The following is a 27,418-nucleotide window of genomic DNA, read 5'->3' as shown; positions in this document are numbered from 1 at the left end:
TCAAAGCAAAACATGGACATAACCAAACAGAGAACCCTGGCACATAAAGAATAACCCTAATAAACACAGAAGGCACAGAGAAAACATCAGAAACAAATAAAACCTGACATGATTCTTCAGACTCATCGCCTAACAGAGAAATGTGCAACACATTTTGAACACACACCAAATCTGAACATATCCACAAATGTTGCTAGATTTGAACAAATCGGAGATGGTAAATTCCACTGATTATTCACTTACATGAGAACAGGTGGGACATGCGCATGTAAGAAGGTGACATCGCCAAACAGGAGACGCAAAGCAGGCTGATATCAGAAGGACCTGAACCAACTTGTCTCACACTAACACATCTAAAACCAGGTGAGAAATAAAGGTCTTCCTGTGTTCTACTTGAGATGGCTCTACCTTAGACTGATGTTGAAAGGGTAGAGATTGGTGCAAAAGAACTGACAGTAATGGAAGAAATAAAGTCTGTGATAGTGAGAATTGTTTAACATCAAGTTTTGGAGATACAAGGCAAAAGAACCAAATTTATGATCTATGTACAAACCCACTTCCATTAAAGCACGTTCAAAGTTATAACTGTTACACGTCGATTTGACAGAAGAATACGTAAGAGCTCAAGGTCCTTGATGGCAGACATATGAAACAGCTCAAGGATGTCACTCGTTTCCCTCCTCTCCTTCACTGAGGAGAACAAATCCTTAAGAACAGATTGCCTATGAAGCAGGAAGTTTTAGGCTCTGCTCCCACTGGGCTCATCCATACTAAAAATGTATGCACTTAGCACTGTAAAGCACTTTAGCTAAAAGCTCCCACCAAACACTACATTAAATATGGCATCCATAATATTTTGGGATTTGTTTGATAAGTGCTCTCAGACCTCGGGCATGCTGCTGGCAAATGCAAGCATACGACTGCCGATTGGTTCATTAAGAGGGCCAGGCTCTTACTCAAGGTCAGCGCACACTCCAGCAGACAGAGGCTCCCTTTGTCTGCTGGAGCGTGTGCTGATGAAAATGCTAATGAAACATTTTTATCATCGGGGAGTCGTTGACTGCCGTGTCCCCAGCATGAACTGGACCGAACCAGCTGTTTGTAGAGGGTTATGGCTCTGTCACTGGAGAGGAGAAAGCAGTGAGCTCAGCACATCCAGCACTGCTGCCTGCCATGTACTGGCTGTTCGAGGAATCTGAGCAGAATGATGAAGAGCTTGGAGATTTGTTATAGGCATCCATAAAAAGCACCCGTGAGTGCTGGTCACACTAAATCATAGAAAGTGCATTAAAAGTAAAAAAACCCCCCAAAAAAACAACTTATTCGAGGTGTTGCAACAACAGGATGGTGTTGATACCATAAGGAACAAGGACAAGCCTAATAGGCAATAAAGCAGAGAAGCATCCGCTGATCCTGAGATCTGCTGTAATTCTGAAACATTTCCCAAGAATTGAAGGTATTTGATCAATGCGCTATTTCCAGACCATTATAAAGAACATGTGAACACCAACATTGGTTTCTTATTTCACAGCCATAAGCTACATTCATAGTTTTAAAATACTACTGTATAAACAAATATTTTGACATGAAATGAATCAGCTTTAAGCAAGACGTCTTCTTCTTCTTCTTCTTTTCTGTTTGGAACAAAAGAAAAGAAGAGACATTTCATAAGCTATAACTTCATATGCTCATTGTTCTCATGTGACTCAGAAATATACTTCCTCCTACCCCTTATAACTTAAAGTCAAGTCAAGTCAATTGGACTTGTACAGGTCAATGTACCATGTAAAGTCTCAAAAATGCTTCACAGACAGGACATGTAATCATCATCCTCGTCTTATTAGGATAATTTTCCTTCCTCACAATAAGATAAATAGGATATTACCCTTTCCCCTAATTCACACATACCTACACAGTGTAATGATATAACACCTATAATAACAATGCTCTTGCCAATGTTTGTTTGTGGTGCTAAGTACTCTGCAGTGTTAGGTGAAAGGTTTCACCTAACAATGCGAGCTCAAAAAAATTAATTCCTGTCACTTATATTGTAAAAACAAATATTGAATCTTGGATCTGTATTAGCAAAAATTGCGTCTATTTTCATATTTATATTATTTAAAAAAAAATGCCAATCGGGATGTAACAGGATAGAACCGGTGACTTCGTGCATTTGATTTGTGACATGCTTATTTCGGGTATTTAGGGTATTTTTAGGACAACTCGCCACATAAAACGTTCTAACCTGAAGGTTTCTGCAACCATTACACACTAAGAAGCTGAGGGATAGCACATTCTGTCTCCTGCTGGCGGAATAATCTTATTTGAATGATGGGAATTTCCAAACAGATGCAGCTTTGTGGCCTAATGCGCTTAGCCGGAGAGATGGTCCAAAAAACCAAGTATATATGCCTCCCAGTTACGTAGCCCATAAACAACGTATGCCATGGCTGAGCCTTTCAAAATAAAATGGTCGTTCTCACTCCAGTGTCTTGTATCACTGCGCTGGACTAGTCAAAAATCATTTTATTCTGAAGTGTGCACGCGGAAGTACAACTCTTTGGATTTTGAGTAGCTTTGTGAAAGGTTAGCTAACGCGGGCTAGCCTGATATGGAAGAAGAGGGAGCAAGAGGAAGACTGAGGGTCTACCTGAGAAAAGCGGACTGGCTGGGACTAGTTCTGAGGGGTGATTTCGAGAGATAACGTTACATACTGGAAGGAATGTCCTCCTGGCTTACAACACCACAGAGATAGCTAAAATCACGGGACAGCCGCAATCACTACTAAAAACATGAAGCTGACAGCTGCGGAGCGCCTGTTAACAACCCGCCACCGTCGAGTTTAGCTCCCCGTGGCTGCAGCTGGACATTAACGGCGACGGCACCTCGGGAAGCGTTGTAGCCAACGGGAATCTTTGTTCGCGTTTTTTCCCGTTCTTCTTTTTTTCCCTTCTTCCATGGGACACAACTGGGCTTTACCTCCGCTCTGCCGTTGTGTTACCGCCGTGACAGCAGCAGTCTTCGGCTGGTATCGACTGGCCACCGTGGTCCCTGCATCTTGTGGACTCCTAGCAGCTAAAGTTTTTTGGCTTATTTGACGGACGCGGCAGTCATGTTTGCTGTACGAATCGTCACCGCAGACTACTACCTGACAAGTCCCATTAAAGACCTGGACGTCTGCTATTCTGAATTCAGGGAGAGCGATGTGAAGAAAGTGCCGGTGGTGCGGATATTTGGAGCAACACCAGCAGGTTAGCCTTGTCCTGTGTTTTATTGTCGTTGACTCTTCAGTAAGCTAAAGCTTGCTGCACGCGGCGTGTCACAGGTTTGTTGCCTTCGCTGCTGCTGCTGTTTGGACACGCGCGCACAAACACATCCGCGCTGTATTGTTCCGAGGAAACCTAACGGGTGTTTTATGTATGTGACAGGAAGATGTTGTAGGGTGTTGACACGTTTTACCAACGCGGCATGCAGCCCTGTTGCAGCAGTGGGAGCCCTCCGCTGTGCTTTGTTTTCGCTCCATCGTGGTGCGGTGGCGGACACCTTGTGTCTGTCTGCCACATGTGGCATTCAGGGAAACTGGTACCTTTCCCCTGCGATGCTTTTATTGTATTTATGGCAACCTGTGGAGTGTGGCTGGCATGCAGATATATATATATATATATTTATTTATTTTATTGGGGGGGGTTGAAAGGATAACACCATTTTGTTGCCTAACTGTAAAATGGGTGACAGTATTATATGGTGGAAGAAAAATGTATAGAATAATTACTGTATCATGTGTTGATAAAGCAGGGCAGTCGTGACTTTACATTGATAGCCTTGACAACAGAGGTTGTCATTGTATACAAAACGGAACATGCATTGTGTGAGTGTGTAATGTTCAGCGCTACAAGCCTGGACAAGACCCCTACAGTATGTGGAGTAACTATCGTGGCTTGCAGGTGCTGCTTTAGATAAAATATACAGGACAAATGTGTTGCAGATATTTATTGTAGATGTGTGTTTTTTCTGAACTGTGCCACATGCCCTGCTCTTCGGTAAAGCCATTACAGCCAGGCATTCTGGCCACTTTAATCCCCACAAAACAAAAGAATGGTTTTCCTGTACAATGGCATAGCATTAGCAACCTGTGCCAAATCCTCCGGCAATCACTGTGCCCTCTTTTCAACCTTGTTTGATGGGTGAAGACACATTGCAGTGTAGTGACTATAGATATTCTTAGCAAGGTTTGTCCCCAGTGGGGGGGAAATGGTGAGTTACACTTGCCTCCTCGCCCAATCAGTGCTCCTGGGTCGCAGGATGACCTGGAGCAGCGTCCAGCAGGATGTGCCCTCAGTGAGGATTAAAGGCTTTACAACGGGGGGGGGACAGCGGGTCATGGTGAGGAAGGTGTCTGCTGTGGTTTGGCCCTGTTTGTGTTCAGGTCTGCACGTTCACATGCATTGCTTCTCATGCAAATTGAGTATACAGACCCAGAAACTGCAGTGATGGCTTGTTAGGTGAATTTTAGTGTGAATGATAAGGTCCAATATTAAAACCTGAAGTGACTGGTGGTGTGGATAACATTCATTGTTTTGCTGGGAAACCCTGCATCCTGCCAGTCATGTGGACGGTAGTTTGATTTTTACCACCCAACTTGCCTCAGATAATGTGACTTCTATCCACCAGTGGTATCCTCCAGCAGGACAGTTATCTGCACAACAAACATGAAGAGACCAGTGTGTTGACCCGGCCCCTGAACTCCCCAAATCCTTATCCAAATCAACTTCCACCAGAGAACAAGCCCGTTCCATGGATGTTCTACGCGTAGCAAACCACAGAATCCAGAAAATTTGCTTCCAATGTTTCAGTGCCTGACACCCAGACGTCTTGTGTACGTTATGGAGGGAAGAGCTATTTTAGTGGCACAAAGTCAAAGCAGTTGTTGTGGCTGTTCTCTGTATGTTATTAATTAATACCTTTTTCTCGTCTCAAAGTGTAGTAGTAGTAATGATAGTGATAAGCAGATCCATTGTTTGAACGTTAATGGTTCATTTAAGTAATTTTTAAACATTTTTTTGTCAAACAATTTTATTTCCCCTTTCTGTTTGATATGAACTGTGATAGTGAACCGCATAATCTAGGCTTCCTGTCAGATAAGTCTTTGTTACCTTGGGCTGTAAGAAGTCATCATAATTTGATGGCCTCTTAATAAAATGTGGTTGACAGTAACTAATATATTAATGTTTTTGGTGTTGGAAGATTTAGGAGGCTACACACGTGTGCAAAAGTATGCATCTGAAGGGAGGTGTACACTAAAACAACTAAATGGTACAGTTTTTTTTTTCTTTTTTTCTTATTTGCCAAAAAACCTGTAGCAAACACAAGTGCACTGGTGCAGGTCACTCAGCTGAATAATATCCAGCCACATTCCACTTGTGTTTTTCCTGCTCTGACATGCACAAATGTCTGCAGTGAAAAAGAGCCAGCTACATAATTGTCATAACAATGATGGTTTGTCGATACGGTTGGTTTGACCCACGTGTGTTTGCCAACACACTTGTCTAAATGCCTATGCCTCTGATCCTATCTGATTGGTTAACATTCTTGAGTATGCAGCAGTGAAACAAAAGCGAGGATCCCAGTGGAGCATTAAGAGCTTTCATTGATTGAGTCCTTACAGGTTCAGCAGCACACGAACAAGCCTCGTTTCTCTGCTGTGCGTGTTGTATCTGCAGTTTGAATATCGGGCTCTGTGTTGTTTCCACTTGCAGTAATGACAGAGTATCTTGTCTGCAGTCTGTGCATTGCGGTCGATGCCCTGCAGATTCTCATAGTCGGATCCCTCTCTCTCGTTCAGTTTATGTATCAGTTGTGTGGCCACATTTTCAGATTTAAAATTACATCACCATCTGGAAAGCATTGAAGTGGAGAGGGATCTCTTTCTTTCTTCCTTTCCTGCAGCTTAGAAACAAGCCACACCTACTAGAAAGTTTTTTTTTTTTTTCTTCTTCAGATTTCACTTTGCCTTTTATGGTTTCATTGCGTTGACTCCTCAGACTGTTCATGTGCCTTTATCATTAGCGTGTTTACTCTGGTGTAAGCGGTCAACAGCGCATCCACACCACGTGGCTCTTTCCACAACCCCAGGCCTCATATTTCCTGTCCTTCCCTGACCTAAGCAACGCACACTCCCACTGTGTAATTTGATGCCAAGTTTCCTGCTTTTTTCCCCCTCCCCACTCTTTGTTAGCATTCAGAGACTGTCCTGCCTCTGCAGCACACATACTGTACATGCATGCCCATCTTTGGTTTAGCTCAAGAGGAAGACAATACAAGGAATCCTTTCGTTATAAAAGTTATTGGTGCTGTTGAGGTGCCGGAAACCTTTTAAGGGCATGCATCTCCAGGCTTGAAGCTGACAAGCTAGATCTAGATACGCTGACGGGGCCTGGTCCTCGTGGCAACAGGAGGCACGCTGTTTTGGTTCATCGCTTGGATGTGTACACTAGAGTGTTTGTTGGGTACGCATGAGAGCGGAGAGGGGGAGAAAGTGCATGACCAATTGACCTGAATGAGAGGGCCAAGCATTGAAGCCCAGAGGGTGGTAAAAATGAGGGCCTCTTTTTCTACTCTGGCCCTTTCCTTCCCAGGTTTAGTACTCTCCAGGGGAACCCTTAATACCATCTGAAGGAATTCCTCCTGATCCATTAATAGGATAATAGGCAGACTAGAAAGGAGACTGGCTCATTAAACAGAAGGTCATTGTTCCCTTTACTGTTTACTCTCCTGTCTTTCTGTCGAACCAGGGTTCACTTATCGTATGATTAAGATGTTTAGTTGTTGACAGGTTTTCTCTGGAGTTGCCTTTCGTTCTTTTCCCCCACTGATTTTACACTTTTGTTTAAGTTTAAGTGCAGGTTTACCATAGTGATAGAGTAGAAACACAAAAGAAGACCGAAGGCTGCTCTGCACTAATCCTCCTCCTGTGATGTTTTTTTTTTTTTCTTCCTTCCCTTCAGATGAGGCCCGGCTTCTTGTCAGGGTTTTTTTGAATCTTCAATAGAGGAAGAAACATTTTAGAGTATTTTCGATGTGGGGACACAGAGTTACTGTTCATTTGAAAATCAATTAAATACTTGATGTTCTACATGCAGAGGACAAAGGAGGTGTTTGGGTTTTTTGGGTTTTTTTTTTTTTTTTTAGCAGTACTGGGAGTTACTTTTTACCAGTATGTTTGGAGAGCATGTACAGTGACTTAATGTTTTAAGAAAAAGGTATGTTATTATTTTTAATCTATAAATCCTGTATGACTAATAGAGGTGGGAATCACCATACATCCCACGATACGATATTATTGCAATTTTTTTAAATATTTTGCGATATTCAGATTCTGTACATAAAGGTAAACTTTATCAATATTCATTTTATCTAATATCAAAGTCTCGCACTCAGTCTTTCTCTCATTTCAATCAGTTTTATTGTTGACAAACTGAACGGTTTGTATTACAGTCTAGTCCAACTTAACTGAATGCAACCATCTGGTACAATTATAGCTATTCTGAACTATGCAATTTATGAAAACTATGCAGCCCATTCAGCAACTGAAGAACTTGAAAGTAAATTAAAACAAAATATAATTTTACATTAAATAAAAAAGTTTTAAACTTAATTAAAATAAAACATGTCTTAAATTAAAATAAGTAAACTGTCATGTTTATTGCTGCCAAAAAACAAGTTAAACACATTTGGACAGTGAAGGAATGTCAGGATTCTTGCTCAGAAAAAGGATCAACATGCTCTGAAGTCAGAGTTCCAGTCCACAAAAACTTTTTTTGTAACAAAATATCGATTTCTGCTGTCCCTGTATCGCTACATTATTAGCAAACAAAATATCACGATACTACACAGTATCGATTTTTTTCCCCCACCCCTAATGACTAATGCTTTTAGAAGTTATATATTTTGGTTTGACTTATTGACTCTTCTGATCGCGTATCTGACGTCAAATGTTTCCACAACATTGACTTCATAATCACAATACTCAGGACTCCCCCCCCCCCCCCCCCCCCCCCCCCCCCGTGTCATTCTTTATTGAAGTGAATGTGACTGTTTCCAAAGATTTGCTCCATGCCTGCCCTTGATATGAAGTGACAAAGCCCAGCCTCCTGTGTTTGTTTCATTGGCTTTCACTCTTAACTCACTGCTAGGGCTGTAACCAGGACTAACTTCTCTGAGGACAGATTTGCATTTATAATTGTTCCATATCTGTCCATCTATGGTTGTAGATGATTTAACAGTTGTTGGAAAATGTCTCTCGCATACTAACGAATGTGTGTGTTTGTTTGTGTGCACATTAGGGCTGCCACAAACGATTATTTTGATAGTCGACTAGTCACCGATTATTTTTGCGATTAGTCGACTAATCAGATCATCATCCATTAGACGTAAAACTACAGCTTATTGCACCAGCAGCAGCATCTGCTCTTATATAACTATCATTAGCTTACAGCTTTAAGTGTGCTAACTAAAAATAAAGACAAGATGATAGTTTCTTAAATTTTAATGAAATTTGCAGATTGTTTCGGTGAAGTTTAATAAACTCCTTGCTATGTAAAATATAACAGGACACTGGAGTATATTCTGGAGCATCTCACACTTCTGATAATCAGCTGTCTGCTTGACGTTTATTCAGCTGTGTAAAAACTATAACTTTAATCTCAGACAAACTGATTTACTCAGGAACAAATAAAATACTAAAAAAAAAAGCCAAACAATAACATTTTAAGTTATCTAAGTGACTCATATATATTTAACCTGAGTAGCGAAAGACGGCGGTGGGTTTGAAAACGATTTGCGGGGAGTCCGGTGTTCTCACGGCGCTAGTGAGCCTAGCCCCCGGCTCGCTAACGAGCTAGCGGGTAACAGACGTCTCCGAAAACGTCGGAGCGCTTTTTAAAATATGTGGTGTCCTGATAAACTGAGCAGATATTTGAAGTTTACACAGCTACATTCTCGCCTGAAAATATGTTAAACGTTTATTTTGTGACCCAGAAAGAATAATAAGAGTAATATTAAAACTAACTAGCTGCCGCCATTGTTGGAAACTGCGCTGGGCCGCGCTAAGAATTCTGGGACACAGCTGCTTCTTCTTCTTCTTCTTCGGGGTTTAACGGTAGCTGACATCCTTGTACATGCAATGCTGCCATCTTCTGTTTCAGTCCGTTATTACACTCTTAAATCCTGCCACTTATTCCTGCGTCTTTTGTGATCGTACAAAGTTTCAAACGACGCGTCGACTATTAAATCAGTCGTCGACGATTTTGATAGTCGACAAATCGTGGCAGCCCTAGTGCACATGCACATTAGTTGTAGCACATTTCCAGTTCACTCCAGAGGCAAGTCACCACACTAGCAGTCGCTCTGTACTCATGGTCTGCTGGTAGTACTACCATTTTTGTAACATCTCCATTGAAGCGGCCTACTGACATCCTCTCTGGGGTGTGCTGTCTGGTTTCAGAGGGACTTAACCAGCAGCCAGGGGAGCCACGATGAAGAGCTTTAATAAGTAAACAGGCAAAGTTAAGGCTGTTCGATATAACAATATATATCTGATGACGATATAAAAACATCTATCGTTTAATTCGTGGTGTCGCAAAATAAACTGTTTACGGCCATATTTTTTTTTTTCATCGTTTTGATGGTCACTGTAGTGGCTATATTAATTTCTTAAAGTTCTCTCTTTCTCTTGTATTTAATATAACCAAAATATGGACGGGCAGGCGGTTGTTTTTATGCGTTGTCATTAGCAACAACGACGGTAAAACCATCGCGTGTCCGCTTGTTTATTTTCCACATAAACCTTTCACAATAAAGCTCAAGATCCTGTTGGGACTTTTCAAAATAAACTGAATCACGTGAAAGAGTATGCGGAGTATTTATGGATGAGAAGCAAAAAAGAGCCGTCATGTGCTAAAAAATAAACCTTAGACTCAAACATTAGAACAGGCTTTTCCCTGCATCACGCCGTGTTATAAATACTCACAAAGAAAACGGAAAATGTATAGTTTCATGCATTGGTTAAAACACTCGACTCCAGGTACACGACGCCCAGCTGGAAACGCTTCACTCAAGACGAGGTGCCTGAGATTCACAGATTTTACAGAAAATGTTAAATTTTTGTTATTTATATCGTTATCGGGATATAAGATTTTCGTCATATCGTACAGCCCTAGGCAAAGTCCTCTGACTCCAGTTCACATAGGCCTGTGAGCGTCACATATGGATACGGAGGAGAGTTTGTCTCTGTCTGAATGCCAGAGTACCACAGCTGGTCTTTGTGGTGGAATACAGACAGAAAGGCTGGATAGATGCAGCTAATGAGGAACATCTAGCCAGAGGTGATGAAGTCATTCAACTTTGTGATGTGTTACTGCTCGAGTGTAATTCACATTTGGCAATTTTCCAGATCCTTTTAATTTTTTTAAAATGCTCAATAAGTGGAAGGCACCGCATCTAATCCAGCATATGGCTCACACATTAAATTGACCAAAATAACTGTTTTATGGTTATGAATGTAACACGACCACGATGCTGTGTCAGCCTTTAATTTCTATGTGATTCCAGAAAACACTAAACAAATACAATTCATGCAACTTAATTAACCAAAGAAAGTTCCAAGCATTCACTTCAGAGTAGTAAACATCTGAAATGCCCCTGGGGTTGAAATTCTTTGCAGTGTACTTGGAACTCGACAAAGATTATCAGAGTAGTTGTAGTAACCAGCCGCAGTCAGTCGTGACTACACGGTGACAGGCGGTGGTTTTTGTGCCTTGATTGGCAGGACAGTAGAGCAACAAGACAGGGAATATGGAGAAGAGAAAGTCGAGGTGTGACTTGCAGTGAGTGGTTCAGTTGGTGAGGATCTGGATGAGGGGTTTCCTCAGCTTGGTCTGCTTTTGTCTTGAAGGAGCTGTGAGTGTACAGAGGCTCCCTCAGTGTCCTTGCTGCTGTTGCTGCTGCTGCGACAACCTGATTGATGGCTGTAATAGCTCCCTCCGGCTTCTCTGTGGGTAACCGAACTCATCACTGTCGAGGGCACAAGCCTGACACTGCAGCATACTTTGTCCCCAACACATTCTGTTCCCTTTCACCTCGATTCATGCTGAGGTAGTAGAGGTGACTTTACATTAACACCCAGAGCTGCTGGATATCTCTTTTTCGCCCCACAGGTTAGATCAGTACTGTAGTTCCTATTGTTCAAGTCTGACCCTGCCACCCCTCCCCCTAATATTCTTTTCACAATGCTGCATCGATCCACTGAAAAGAATCTATCTTCAGCGTGTGCTCCTTCACGGTGAGTTTAAAGCACCTGCTCGGCTGCCACTGTAACTCAGTGTCATTCCCACAGACATGTATGCAGCAGTACAGTAAGCACTTGGAAAGCTTTGTTTTGCTGTCTCCTCTCATTCTCTAACCAGTGAAGCCAGCAGCACTGCCAAAGTTAACACAGATGGAATACACACATGTTGACTGCCTTCTAACATTCCTGACAAGGGCTGTACCATTACAGCATGCATTATTTGAGCAACGTTTTAAGGAGGTTCTCTGTAATTCAACTAAAAGAGAGATATGGAAAGATAATGTGCTTCTAAATTGCAGGAAGCTTGCTGTTATGTCGGGGGAGACCCATGTATGATTTATACAAGCCAAAAAGATGGCTTCTTAGCAATAAGGAAAGCTAAGAAGTAATCACTTTATTCCAATTGTCTCATGTTTGATTTTTGTAAGTTATAGAATATTAGCACATCTGCAGCACAGATTGTTAAAATTGTAAAGGCAAGCAGTCAGCACCAAGTAAAAATGTCTTTCTGTGCATTTCCCTGTTTGTTGTGCTCTCTGTAAAGGTGTTTTAGCAATTTTTTTCTTCAATCTGATTTCTTATCAGAACACTCGGCCTGTCTGTTTTCCAAGTCAGTAGGGCACGCAGGCTGTGACAGTGCGAGGCCTTGGTGGTGCTGCTGTTGTTGTTTTTCTGTAGCTGCACAAGCTGCCAGATGGCTTTGCCAGCGAGGTAATGTGATTTAGCTCTGTGACGAGATGGATACCTACTAGAGAGGCAGGAGAGGTAGGCTCACAGGCAGTCGTCGCCTCTCAGTTTGGCTCTATGGAGAAAGAAAAAACAACATTTAATGTAAAGTGCAAAAGAAGGGCAAGTTCTTCAGTATGGCACCATGTCTTCTTTTTCAAAGCAGGTCGTTTCTTTAATGTGGTTCTGTGTGGTCTGAAAAGGGACCACGTTGGCACGTGTTGTTGGGTCATTTTAGGCCCTCGGTTCAGCGTCGGTCTCTTCCTCTTTCCCTGCACCATTGTCCCCTCAAAGGAGGGGAGGGAGAGAGAGGGTGGGCCCTGCTTTGTGCACCCAGCCTGTGAGAGTGGGAGACTTCCCACTCTGTGTTCCCTCAGGGCCACTGGCACTACTGCAAGAGAACTCTGCAGCATTTCAAGGCAGATTAAGACCTTGTTGAAAAAGAGTGAAAGAATTTGGCAGGCCGAAGAAAGCTTGAATCACTGCTGGTGGGGGGAGGGAGGAATGCTTTGAACCTACCATGCTATGCCATTCAGCATTGATATTAATGAGGCGTGCGTATGTGTGTGTTGGTTGGGTGTACGCACGTGCACTTACAAAGTCAAATAAAGCAGATAAGTTTGTACCAGTAGCGATGGGTATATCTGCAGCTCGGGGTGGAGTAGCATCCTGTTGCTTCAGCGTGTAAGCTTTCTTATTACACCTTCTGTTCAGTGATAGAATTTACAGGATTTTTTTTTTGTCTGTTTGTCTGTAGTAATTGAATTATAGTTTGGCTTTGGGATCACGTAATGCAGTATACTTCTCTGCCAAGAGTCCTAGATCGGGTCCAGTGAGATGGGATGGAAGGATATAAACAACTAAATTCTTCTGCAATGTCAGTAAGCCAATTGTGTTGTTTTGGTTGATGCTAGTTTTTATACAACTCAGACTGGATTCAATTCAGTGTTTCCAACAGATTTAGAGTTTGTACATTTGGGCTTTTTTGTTTGTTTGTTTTTTACAGCCACTCTTATGTGCCGACAGACAAGACCAAGTTTACCCTGATCTTAAACACCAGGAAATTTTAAGGCAAAACCTTGAGCCATTCAGTTAGCTAATGTGAATTAATTATTGTGTTTACATATATAAAAACGGTTCTGTGAAATGTGCAAATGCTACGACTTAATGCAGCTTTATCTATTCAGCTGATATCCATCCACTGGTGGCCACTCACTGAACAAACAACACTGAGCAAACAAAAACAAAAACCAGTCTTGCAGTCTTTTTCATACACAACTGCACAGCTCCAACTGAAAGGGTTCTTTTTGATCAATTTTTAATTCCATAGCACTGTACAGTCATTTTGAGGGCAGGCTTATTAAAAAGGGGAGGGGGGAGGGACGTTTTGCAAGCCAAGCTCTAAAAATAGCCTAGCTTGTATGTACATATGTAAGGGCATGTGTGTTTGCAATGTGACTGAGCCCTGTCTCTGTGTGACTAGACAACATTCTGGTTGCTGTTGTTTAACTGGTCATCAACTCTTTCTAAGTGCATGCTGAGTGTCTCCAGTTTGTGAGGTGGTTCTGCATTTGTGGCAGACACACACAGCCTCCCATCTGAGAACTTAAAACCTTTTGTTCCTCGAGGAACTGTGTCTAGACCTGCTCTCTGTTCTCTGACTGTAATCTGTTGCCATCATAGCAATAGCTCAGCTGCAATTTGGTGTGTTTGCATGTGTCGTTATGGCTGTCCCTGTGTATGTCGAGCGAGTGGGAGGAGAGGGGGATGGCGCTGAGAGGAAGAGAGGGGAGGAAAGAGAGAGAATAGGCATTTATGAGCCTTGCTCGCCCAATGCAGCAGCTGAGCTGCCGTCCCTGCTTCTCGTGATGTGTGGCAAGAGCAAGACATGCTGTGAATATCAAATTTCGTCAGAGCTGAGAAAAGGAGGGCAAGCAGCGCTTGGAAATCACTCCAGTTGTCTGGCGAGAGATTGCTGCCCTCTGATAACCGAGCTGCTCTGGACACACGCAAACAGCATCCTCTAGCACCGTGGCAACCACTGGGCTCTAGCCAGTTCTCCCCAGACTCATTATGAAATCTGTAGCATCTCTCTGCAGTTCTCGCTGTAATCCGACTGTTTATAGGATTTCTCCCATTTCCCTGAAATGGAGTCTCATTTTGATTTCTTTTCATATTTTATTGTTTTGTTAAACTCGTCATATCCAGCTGCAACATTTTTATTATTAGTCTATTAAAGTAGCTTTGCATGTTTAAAACCATTCAAAATAGTCAAAATTGATCATATACTACGACTTGGTGCAGCCCTCAATTCATCCGCTGTCTGAATTTTTCTTTTTCTTCAGTAATCAATACATTTTTCACCCTATTCATTACACTGGATATAAATGAGTGAGGTTTAAGGGCAGGCAGTGTTTGGAAATCATTTCAGTTGTCTGGTTTGAGATTGCTGCCCTTTGATAAGTGAGCCTCTCTGGACACACACAGGGGTTGTGCAGCTGCAGTGTTCAGCTGCATAAGCTGACCACAGCCCAAATAAGATTAACAGCAAGAATTTTAGAAGAGAGACACGGCATTTTAAGAAACCTGCACTGAAGTCTTTGGTCGAACTCCACAACAGCAAAGATGGTGAAAGGCATATAATTTAAAACGGGGAAAAAAGCCTGCATGAGTCAGCAGACGTTTCTGAAACTGTTGGTTTTTATTTTTAAATGAGATTTGACCTGCAGTTCTGTGCATGAGTTTTGGTAATGGACGTTTCGAAACGATTGTCCAAATAAGGCTATGTTCACACTGCAGGTTTTAATGCTCAATTCCGATTTTTTTGATCAAATCCGATTTTTTTTTTTTTTTTTTTTTTTTTGTCTGGTTTTTCACACTACAAATAAAATGTGACAGCAAACGCCCGTGCTTTAACAATGGCCACCATGCTTTCTCGTTTGTCTTCTCCGGCGCAGATAATTGGCGTCTGTCTTGTGTCAGTGACGTAAAAGACTGATTCAATGACCATTCTAACAGCAGTCGCTTTCTAAAACATCAGATATGTATCGGATTCAGCACCACATACGAAAGTGACTTAGGTCGGATTTGAAAATATCAAATAGATTTGTGCTGTTCAAACTGTCATACCATGATTGGATATGGGTCGCATAGGGTCAAAAAAGTCGGATTTAATGCGCTTTCGCCTGCAGTGTGAACGTAGCCAAAGTGCCTGACATGACTTCTGCTGAATAACAAGACTTGTTTCTAGAACAACACTTTGCCGTTTTACGTTTACGTGTTTAGAAGGTAGGTGGCGATGTAGTCTAAAGTCCCAAAATATACTGAATGAGATCTCTAAATGTTCTCGATCCTAATTAGTTCAACCTTTTGTGGAAAGCAAAAAGTGACACACTGGTTTAGGAGGAATCACATTCTTTTGGGCTGTCAGTAGGAAGAGAGACTGCTGTGCAGCGTTCAGAAGCCTTCTTGTCACCATAAAGCCATTTCCTCACAGTTACTACAGGTCTGAACTTTTCTAAACGTCACCTGGTGGAGTTCTATGTGAGAATGCACATAGAACGTGAGTGAGTGAGTGAGTGAGTGAGTATCTATCGATCTATCGATCTATCTATCGATCGATGCAGGCGCTCTGAGGATTTCCCCTCCACTTGTCATGGTTCCTGACTCTCTGTCATCCTCTTGCTCTCCTCCTCCTCCCTCTACTGCTGCCCCTTACATTCTTTTGTTTTCCTCGATGTGCTCTCCTAATTTTGAGGGTTTTCACTCTCTGCCTGAATCACATCAGCGTTTCCTCTCATTTCTGCCCGCTGTCCTTCCCACCTCCTCTCTCTCTGCTCTCAGATTGTCCTGGAGTGGCGCTGAGGGAGAGCCGCTTCACCTCACACACGGAGGCAGTGTTTACAACCAGAGCAAGTTTGGCCTTTTCTCTCACCCTGTCAACTCTCCCATCCCCTTTCCATTGTCCTCCGGAACTCAAACCTTCACACACACAACTTTAAATCTCACTCTCCCTTCAACAGCCACCTCCTCTTTTCATCTCGTTGCCTCACACGCTTGCTTGAGCATAAAGTGGTGGAGATCTAAATTGGCAGGAGCTAATTGAGAGGGGTCAGTGGGCTTTACTTGGACGTCATGCTTTACGTAAAGAAACCCAAAACAAAAAGCAAGAGTCAAATACAAAATATGTATCAGTAATCAACATCACATGTCTAGTTAAGACTACAGAACAGACGAATAAAAGTTTTTCTTGTAGTTTTTGCACCTCTCATTGTGGAAGTGGGGTGTGGGGTAGCTGCTTTGACAGGGAACATGAGTGGGAAAAATAAATATAAATTCTCTGCTCTATGATTGATTGTGTGCAGTGAAGCCAGGTTTTAATTGGATTTCAATTCTCCTCTGTTGCATAACTTTTTTTTCTTTATTAAGCATTGCATGCTGGTGCAGCCTAATTGCACTATACTGCTCCTACATTTTCACCCCCTCCTCCTCTTCCTCCTCTTGTTTTGCTCCAGGAGTCAGGGCTCCCTGATCCCAGCACAGCCCTCCCCCAGGGCTGTGCTTTCTCCTACATGGCCTACGCTCATGCTCCCCATATTTATGCACAGTGCTCTCGCCAAAGAGATCTGCTTTTTCCCCTCCTCCCTTTCTCTCTGTTTTGAGGAGGAGTTCAGCTGAGGATATGTGGGAATAAAGTGTCCTAGTTCACAGGGTTCTTCCTGTAAACTCTCAGCCTGCTAATTACTCTCCCACTGGATGGACTGCTCTTTTCTATTTGCACCCCCCTTTCTGATTACTCTTTTTTTTTTTTTTTTTTTCTTCTTCTGACTCTCACTTTTACTCTCTTTGCACTGTTTTTCTCTCGGTCTCTTGTCTGTTTCTGTCCACACTCTAGTTTTTCTTTGGCCTCTCTCGGCCCTCCGGCTGTATCCATATTAGTTCTAAAAGTTTCAAGTGGTTTTCTAAAATGTTTGTAAATTTTTGTATCAGACATTTCACCTGCTCATGGCAGTTTCTGATAATTTATGACATGCTTGTTGTTTATTTTGTTGGTATTATTTGCTTTAATTTCTTAATAACAGTGGATCCTTACCAGATGTATGTCAGCTGTCATAAATGGAATTGATTTTTATCAATTGCTCTGACAGTAAGCTCCATAAGAGCCACAAGAAAAGCATCTTTCTGCACATTGTTCTCTGCGATGGACCTCCTCTCTACATTGATTGTTACTGATTCATGTCTTCGCTGCCCTTCCTCTGACTCAGGTGACTAGAGACATGCAGGCTGTGAACTCTTTGACGTGAACTGATCCCCCCCCCCCGTCTTTTTCTTTTATCCCAGGAAAGTTGACTGAGCACTAGGGCTGTGTTACGGCTCTAGCCGCCTAGACCCCTCAGGGGAACGTAACAAGCTGCCACAAACGATTATTTTGATAGTCGACTAGTCATCGATTATTTTTGCGATTAGTCGACTATTCAGATCATGCATCCATTGGATGTAAAATGTACAGCTTATTGCACCAGCATGCATCTGCTCTTATATAACTATCATTAGCTTACAGCTTTAAGTGTTCACGGTATGTGCTAACTAAAAATAAAGCCAAGATGATAGTTTCTTAAATTTTAATGAAATTTGCAGATTGTTTTGGTGAAGTTTAATAAACTCCTTGATATCTAAAATATAACGGGACACCGGAGTATATTCTCGAGCATCTCACACTTCTGATAATGAGTTGTCTGCTTGATGTTTATTCAGCTGTGTAAAAACTAGAGATGGCACGATTCCACTTTTTTATGTCCGATACCGATATCATAAATTTGGATATCTGCCGATACAAATCCGATATAGTGTGTTTCTTAATTAATAAAACTGTTTTTTTTAATGTCTTGCTGCATTTTGTATAAGTTCATACTCAAGTTTTAAATAAACAACAACACTAAAGCTATTCTGTTTTAAAAAATAAAAATAAAAATACACTGCACCCAAAATATTTCATAGTTCAGCAACACTGATCAATCTAATAAACTTAAACCTACACCATCCTCCCTATTCTGGTATTTTTAAAGAGTACTTAGCAGAAATATTAAGCAACCTAACTAATAGGGTTGCAAACTCCCAGCAAAAAAAAAAAAAAAAAAAAAAAATAGGGAACCACCCTCCACCTCATGATGCTTGATCAACGTAATCAACTTTAATTTGATGCAGTGTGAAAAAAACACACAGAAAAAAAATATTTTTCTACAATAATTAAATAGATTCAACATCTTTCTTCAACAGAATTGCAGACTGCACAGATGGTATCTTTCCAAAGGAAAAAGTACTATAGCTTACTAGGGTATATTGGACTTAATAGTTACTATATACAGTAATGGAATTCTATACATTTTACATCAGATTAAAACTTTGGGTGTAAGATTCAGATAATTATTTATTAAAAGCTTTTATTTATTAGACATTTTAAATGAGAATAAGAAAGAAAAGTATGTCTTTGTGCCCCCTTTTCCCTGTTAATGCCCTATTGGCCCCCCTGGCTAAACTTTGCTAGATCCGCCCCTGCACAGTTACCAGCCGTCAGCTACGTAGAAAAGGATCCTGGTGTAGAAAGTAATATTAAATAAATTCTAACAACAGCTTATCAAGCCTAAACGTGCTGCTGTTGTTCAGCTGCTGGTTTCCTCTTTCTGGCGCGAAGTGGGCAAAAAACAAAGAAGAGAGACGGACTCGCGACAGAAAAGCCGATCAGCTGATCATTAAGCATTTTCACGACTGAAGTACCAGCACGAGAGAGAGAGAGAGAGAGAGAGAGAGAAGAGGCAGTCGCTCCATATATCGATTGTTAAGCTTAACATGGGAATGCTTTACAAACATTCAGAGATGAACTTACACACTTGCTTTACTTCTCTCTGGGATAACTTCCTCGAAGATGAAATGCCGGATTGGTAGCGAGGCTACAAATACACACAGCCGCTCTATCACGTGAGGCATACTGCTCCGAGTGCTACAGTTATGAGCCGAGTTACGCCGTGTCGCAAGTTTTGTGAGGTGCTTTTTTTTTTTTATATTTAATGGATCGATTACATTTTTTATTTCTCTCCGATATCCGATCCAGTAATTTACGCCAGTATCGGACCGATACCGATACGTAATATCGGATCAGTCCATCTCTAGTAAAAACTATAACTTTAATCTCAGCCAAACTGATTTACTCAGGAACAAATAAAATACTAAAAAAGCCAAACAATAACATTTGTAAGTTATCTAAGTGACTTATATATGTTTAACCTGAGCAGTGACAGACAGCGGTGGGTTTGAAAATGATTTGCCGGGAGTCCGATGTTCTCACGGGCTCTAGTGAACCTTGCCCCTGGCTAGCTATCGAGCTAGTGGGTAACAGACGTCTCTGAAAACGTCGGAGCGCTTTTGAAAATATGTGGTGTCTTGATAAACTGAGCAGATATTTTAGGTTTATACAGTTACGTTCTCGCCTGAAAATATGTTAAACGTTTATTTTGTGACCCAGAAAGAATAATAAGAGTAATATTAAAACTAACTAGCTGCCGCCATTGTTGGAAACTGAGCTGGGCTGCGCTAAGAATTCTGGGACACAGCTTCTTCTTCTTCGGGGTTTAACGGCAGCTGGCATCCTTGTACTTGCAGTGCTGCCATCTTCTGTTTCAGTCCGTTATTACACTCTTAAATCCTACTACTTATTCCTGCGTCTTTTGTGATCTTACAAAGCTTCAAACGACGCGTCGACTATTAAATCAGTCGTCGACGATTTTGATAGTTGACATAATCGTGACTAGTCGACTAATCGTGGTATCCCTACTGAGCACACACGCTCTTTCTTAGGACTGAACTTCATTACTCGTTTTGCTTGTACTTTGCTGGTACCAGACTGAGTGCTGCAAAGCCACAGATTTTTTTTTTTTTTTTTTTGTTAGATTTTGTGACAGCAAAACATAAGTGCACTGCTATTAGTGTAAGAGCCTGTGGAATATTTCTGTGAAACATAATTCCAGGAAGTTAAGGATTTTCAGATGGCACAGATAGAGATTGTGGCAACATTTGGAAAGTTCATCTGAAAACCTGATCTGAGATGATATTTTTCTTTTTTAGCATCAACATGTATCAGCTGTGAACTGCAGTGAGTCAAGGTAGCCTCAAGCACGGGAGGAATGGCTAGTGTGCTGACCCATAGCCACAGTTTCAAACTGTCATGTCTATTTTGATATCAGCCTGCGTCCTTTTATTAGACCGCGCTGTGCTTCTCATGCAGGTCATGTCTCACTCGCCGCATACATACTCTTCCCATAGATTAATGTGAATGATGCACTTTGGCTGTCAAAGATCGCTGTCACAGAGTAAAAACCCATCTCAATGCACCAAACACATTTTCATGTATCTGTCCCAGTCCCATGCCTCAGCCAAGCCACGGCATGTGTCGGTTTGTGTACTGACCTCACAGGTAGTACACAATAAATACACACACTCACACACTATGCCCTCACTAGGGCTGCCACGATTTGTCGACTAGTCACGATTACGTCGACTATCAAAATCGTCGACGACTGATTTAATAGTCGACGCGTCGTTTGAAGCTTTGTAAGATCACAAAAGACGCAGGAATAAGTAGCAGGATTTAAGAGTGTAATAACGGACTGAAACAGAAGATGGCAGCACTGCATGTACAAGGATGCCAGCTGCCGTTAAACCCCGAATAAGAAGAAGAAGAAGCAGCTGTGTCCCAGAATTCATAGCGCGGCCCAGCTCAGTTTCCAACAATGGCGGCAGCTAGTTAGTTTTAATATTACTCTTATTATTCTTTCTGGGTCACAAAATAAACGTTTAACATATTTTCAGGCGAGAATGTAGCTGTGTAAACCTCAAATATCGGCTCAGTTTATCAGGACACCACATATTTTCAAAAGCGCTCCGACGTTTTCGGAGACGTCTGTTACCCACTAGCTCGATAGCTAGCCGGGGGCTAGGTCACTAGTGCGGTGAGAACACCGGACTCCCGGCAAATTGTTTTCAAACCCACCGCCGTCTTTCACTACTCAGGTTAAATATATATGAGTCACTTAGATAAATTAAAAATGTTGTTGTTTGGCTTTTTTTTTTTTTTTTTTTTTTTTAGTATTTTATTTGTTCCTGAGTAAATCGGTTTGTCTGAGATTAAAGTTATAGTTTTTACACAGCTGAATAAACGTCAAGCAGACAGCTGATTATCAGAAGTGTGAGATGCTGGAGAATATACTCCGTTGTCCTGTTATATTTTAGATAGCAAGGAGTTTATTAAACTTCACCAAAACAATCTGCAAATTTCATTAAAATTGAATAAACTATCATCTTGTCTTTATTTTTAGTTAGCACCTTAAAAGCTTAAAGCTGTAAGCTAATGATAGTTATATAAGAGCAGATGCTGCTGGTGCAATAAGCTGTAGTTTTACATCCAGTGGATGATGATCTGATTAGTCGACTAATCGCATAAATAATCGGTGACTAGTCGACTATCAAAATAATCGTTTGTGGCAGCCCTAGCCCTCACCGGGACAGAAAGTGGGACGGCTGCTGTCAACCTTCAGCAAGCTGACCAATTTAAACATGTCACACTGATGGTGTATCCCACAAGTTTACTGTATCCGGCCTTTAAGTGATGACGTGATAAATCCTGCTTCCGGGCCCAAACTACTCGTTTAATAAGGCTTTTTTGTTTTTTTTGTTTTTTTACATGTTTTAATGCTTTGTATCTTGTTCTATTTAATCTCAACAAGCCCCTAAAAACAGTCAGTGATCACTGTCGGCCTCTCTCGGTTTTTATTACCGCTAATCATTTTAAAGCTCAGTTTTTAAAACCTTACGATGTAATTCCAGCCCAGGCCATGCAGCAGTATATTAATAACTAACCTCGTATTGTGGATGGATTATCTCAGTTATTCTCCCGACTGAAGTTTGGTCTGTTTACAGTATCCTGCCATACGATTGGATTTGTCCCGAACCTTCGGGAACCCTTGCGTTAACTTTTATTGAATGGAAAAAAAGTTAGCGTTCATCCAGCTTCACTGTTAATATTATGCTAACATAGCTGTGTCGCTAGTGATCACGTAGCACATCATTACATAACAGTTAGCCAAACTTCAGTAACCCTACAAATGTCACTGCTGTTTACTTTCCTGTCTTCATTTATGGAAATGGCAGTAGAGCTGTACGTCTTAATTTGTTTTGGAAATCTCTGTCAGAACATGCTATATTATATTTAGATGGAATCTAGCGAGCTAACTTCCTGCTAACGTCTAACTCCGTTAAATTTCATAAATTCGTTTTTCATAGATGCCTGGGTGGTAAACTTAATTGTTACACCTGGTAGAGCAGCAACGCTGATCATTTTATTACAGGTGAAAGGATTTAGACAGTTTTTAACTCTCAGTGATGCCGCAGTGATCGTGTGACTTGGGGACCTGCAGCGGAGTTTGGGCCCAGTCACGGCTAATGATGTCAGACTTAAAGACCGGATTGAACTACAGCTGGGCAACTCTGCAATCAAGTGAACTAGTTCCTTTTTATACATATAAAAAACAGATTTGAACACATACAGGCATAGAGGAGAAAAGTAGTAATCACCTAATTAGACTTCACTTCACCTTCAGGATTGTGGGGTAGGCGTTCAGTACTGTGTTATGCACACTTGTTTAGAGCTTGACATAAATTGGGCATTCAGTCTTTGTCTACTTTGATGGGGATTTCATTCACAGTCCCTGTATGCTACACATTATGGCTGTTTAAAGATTGCACATTTTGACTTTATTGCCAGAAGAGAAGCCCATCATTCTCCTGTTTTTTGTGGCATTGTTCAAGTTGTCCATCCTGCTTTTGATCCATCTGTTACCCAGTCCAAATCTGTGGAGTCTGCTGCCTCCATCTGCTCTGTTTTCACCAGCCAGGCCAGGCACACAGGAATCATATCATAAATGAATGACAGGAAGGCCGGTCTGGGCAATCTGATCATATGTGGGCCAACAATTTCCTTGTTCATATTTGTAAAGATCAGTGTAGCCTTGTTTTGTCTGCTTCACGAAGGTCTTGCATGAAGCACCTTCCAAGTCACCATCTGGTAAGACTCAACCTGTCTGCTCAGATGACCAGCTCTGGTGTGCCGTCTGTCTGCTCGGCTTGGCTCAAATTGAGGCATCTGCATCCGTCTTCCAGCAGAGTGATGGGGACATGCTGCTTACAAAGTGGTCATTAAAGAGAAATACAAAGCCGAATCTGCTTTCAGTCACGAAACTGGGATCCAGGAATAATGGATTGGATGGTGTTCACCTGCTTCACCGTCATAAATACATTTGACTACATTTGGGAAATGAGATGCACTAAAATTGGGGTTAAGTTTAAAATGACACTGATTTTACTCAGGTTTTTCTGCAGTTTCAGGTCCAAACTAAGATGGGCAGTGAGTCATGAATAGTTCACAGCATAAATCCTATTGCCACTTTTTCAGCTCTGTAAGCAGGCCTTACACAGCTTGTTTGGGACTAACCAGGCCAGCAAGTCCTCTCTCCTCTAACCCTGGCTTGTTGCTCAGGCATACAGCCATGACAGTCCTGGCTGTACAGCAGCGGGGGAGGGCCTGCTTATTTGTCCCGTTAATAAAGCCCAGACACAGCCAAAGAGGGAGCCTCACCCAGCCAGCTGGACGATCTCTTAGCAGCACTCCAGACTACAACATAAATTGTTTGAGAGATACTTTGTTAGTAAGTTATAATTGTGCAGCTGTAGTATAAGGAAACTACTCTTATTTGCGCCAACATAAAAAAAATGTCCATTGTTCTTTTTTTTTTTTTTTTTTTTTAAATCCACTAAATATTGACTTGATAAAAACACTAAAGTGGCCAGTTGAAGCCTTCAATGTGAACCTGGAATAGAGAGTGCGTGGATCTTTACAGACTGGTGTTTTTGCATTCTCCCAGAGAACAATGCAGTGAGATGTCATTGTTTTATCAGGCTCTGTTAAGTCTGAGTGGATTCAGAGTCAGTAGAGTTTGTTCTGACTGAATAGTGATACAGAATGAAGGAGTGATTGATACTCCCCCCTCAAAGGTTCATGTGCAAAATTGATGAGTTACAGATGAAGAAAAGTAAGGGGCCCGGCTTTTGTGCCTGGTCTGTTCTGATGTATATTCTGATCTGCAATGTCAATGAAAACTTGATGTTTAGCTTTTAATTGATGTACAGCAAACATCAGTTCAGTGTGTAAAGAGAGAGAAAGTGCGAGGGAGTTGTTAAGTCTTACCACCAACAGGTAACTGCCATTGCATTTTTAAAATCAGAATAATTATATAGAATAATAGGTAGATGGTGCTCATCAGCCTGAAAGTCCAAGGGAAGTATCTGGAACTGGAGTCCCAAACACTTAGTCTCATCTGGTACCAGACTATACTGGTCAGTGCTGTAATGTTGGGTCCACTTGGGCTACAGTTGTTTGTCCATATGAGCTCACCCTTATTCACTTCCTAGAGAGGACAATCCAGCTAACCCAATAAGGATGTCGGCCTTCCTCACTGACTTAACACCAAACACACTGTAGCCATCGCACCAGGCAAAATGGTTGATGCTGTTACAGCCTCATCTCAGCTCCAAATGACAATTTTAGTTGCCGTGTAGCATGCAGCATCAGTTGCTGCAGTTATAATAACAGATGCACATCATCTTCAAAAGTCACCACACACAGGTTAAAGATGATGGATTTGCTGTGTTCACTATTTGTATAGCTACTCGTTTCCTGTCAACGCTACCATTTTGGATTCCTCCTGTTTGTGTTTTAACCAGTGTTTTCACGATAGCAGTTGACTGATCTCTTTTTGCCACAAAAGCAGAACATCTACACTGTGAAGAGCATCATTTCATCTCCTCCTTGGAATAATCCTGCCAAGTTTTTTAGAATTTGCCCCTTGGCTACATGATGCTTTTCACTCCCACTTTGGCAATTCCACAACCATAATTAGTAGTGAAATTAGAGTAGCGTGTACTTTCTTCCGACCACTTGAATTAAGTACGTGAATGGCCACCCACTGGGCACCTCATTTGGTTTTAGAGGAGTAACTGTAAAGTATTGAGCTTGCGTGGGACTACACATTTTTTTTGTATGCATGATTTTAAAGTATCCCTTATGCATTATCTGTTTGCTGTTAAACTCTGTAATTCATCAAGCATGTGGGAAATGTCCTTCTTCAGTCCTGCACCAAATTCTTGTATTTACTATCCAACACTGTATCACTGCTGCAGCCCAAGCTTGCCATTGTACAGCATTTTTTTTTCTACATTATTTCTTGTCTTTAAAAAAACAACAATGGCTCTTGCCTCATTTGTGGTATTTTTCGTAATGAAGAAGATTGTGGGGTAGGGCTGGGCGATATATCAAAAATTTACCGTTACCGAAATTTATGACTCTCATCGACGTCATTTTGCCCATGTCGGTAAATTCGGTATTTTAAAAAAAAGAAAAGGCATGTGCAGGTTGGCGATGTTCATGTCCCTTTAAGACGCTGTGCTACGTTACAGACTTGACAGGGTGGAGTCACATGACTCTACTACCTGTTAAGCTGGGCAGACACTGTGCGATTTTTTTTCTTCAGTCGCGCGATTCAGCTCCTGCTCAAACTGTACGGTTGACTCGCAGGGGTTAGAAGTTCATAGGTCACGATGCAGGGTCTCACACTATACGGCCCGATGCTCTGATACGACCTGAGTGCTCACACTGTGCGTCCATAAAATGAAGGTTATAACAGAAATTCTGTCGCTCGCTCTCCCTCTCTGTCTTTCACTCACACAGACACGCACACCACCACCATCAACTTTGCTAAATTGCTAATGAAAAACATTGATCAGGCAGCTGTGATTGAGCAGCAGTGTAGATCCAACTATTTTCACGGTTGTTGTGGTCGTGATCATTTTGTTAGGCCACATCGAAAAGGCTCGGATGAGCTTTCCAAAGTTCTACAAGTTGTGCCTCCGTCGCTTGTGTCCAGATCACACGCTGCACTGTCGTGCTGCGCCGTCTTTTTCGCTGACATTTGTGTTTGCGCGTGCGCAGTGTGACAAACTGCGGTGACACCCTCACGACGGTCGTGAATCCTCGCGACCAAGCGATTGATGATCGGGAGCTCGTCGTGAGGTGTCAATCGCTTCTCGTTACCCCACGTATACTATACGATGCATGACGCACGATGAAGGCCAAAATCGGGCCGATCGCCAAAACGGTCGCACGACTCAAAAATCGGCTCAAAATGGGCCAAAAATCGCACAGTGTAAGCCCAGCATAACAAGACGAGACACGGGTGAACAAATGGAGGACGATTTAAATGTTGAAGCAGCAGCGACGGAGGTAGAGCTGGTGGAGGAGGAAACGTTGTTTTTTTTTTTTTGGCACTTGGGGTGGTTATCGTCCATTTATCGTTATCGAGGTTAACTGCTCAATTTATCGTGATATTGATTTTAGGCCATATCGCCCAGCCCTATTGTGGGGTGTTTTTTGTGTGTGTCCCGTTTGGATCTTTAGCCATCAGAATTGTTGTCTTAAGGCCAAGAAAGATGCCAAGCGGATTTATTTTACCAAGTGGATCATCATGGCCTTGGTCCATTTGATTGACCTTTATTATAATTATGAATTTAGTTTATTTTCGGTTGCTGCAAACGGGACAGACATGACTGGGGGATAGGACAGGGAGAAAGAAAGAGAGGGAGAGAAAGAAAACCAAAGGGGAGAAGAGACGGTGAGAAAGGGGGAAGAAAGAAAGAAAGAAAAACAAACAAAACACCTGGATCACCTGTATGGAGAAAAAAAAACAGAAGAGAAAGCAAACAAACAAACAAAAAAAAAGAGCAACATAATAAAAAACAGCACCATCACAATAAACTAGCTAGCAGTAGATAACAGTAAGAGGAAGATTGTGTTAACATAATGTGTCTAAGTGGGAATGAATCTCTGACATTGATTACTTGTGGGTTTTTTTGTTCTTTTAAGCATTATTGTGTTTGTGCAAGTGCATTGTTGAGCCAGCACTCTTTGATGTTCAGCTTTTAATTGATGTTGCATGTGGCACAAGTACCATTCAAAAGTCTGTATTGTGCACTTATAGCATTTCCTCTAAAAGTCTTGTAATGAAAACTGGATGTGGAGAGTTTAAAAGCCTCCAGTGTTCATCTTTACTTCCGTTAATTGCAAACACTAACACAGTTGCTGAAGAGACTATGAAGAAAAACTTTTAAAAATAGAGTCACTTATGTGTATTCTTAATACCGCATCTGTTTTATTATACCCAACTAATTTATCGACTGGCCAATATTATA

The 27,418-nt window shown here is 41.7% G+C and overlaps 1 protein-coding gene across 2 annotated transcripts in view; it reads left to right on the top strand.

Annotated features, from left to right (window-relative positions):
• The first annotated feature begins 2,530 nt into the window (after positions 1 to 2,530).
• rev3l (REV3 like, DNA directed polymerase zeta catalytic subunit) overlaps positions 2,531 to 27,418 on the top strand; it is a 91,293-nt gene continuing 66,405 nt past the window's right edge. For both annotated transcript variants that reach the window (XM_026194838.1, XM_026194837.1), the window contains exon 1: positions 2,531 to 3,251. In XM_026194838.1, the coding sequence (XP_026050623.1) occupies positions 3,113 to 3,251 (139 nt within the window). In that variant the 5' untranslated portion in view covers positions 2,531 to 3,112. The remainder of the gene's footprint in view (positions 3,252 to 27,418) is intronic.

Source organism: Astatotilapia calliptera, chromosome 15 (assembly GCF_900246225.1).
Source record: "Astatotilapia calliptera chromosome 15, fAstCal1.2, whole genome shotgun sequence".
NCBI lineage: Eukaryota > Metazoa > Chordata > Actinopteri > Cichliformes > Cichlidae > Astatotilapia > Astatotilapia calliptera.
This window is presented reverse-complemented; position numbering and strand designations above follow the sequence as displayed.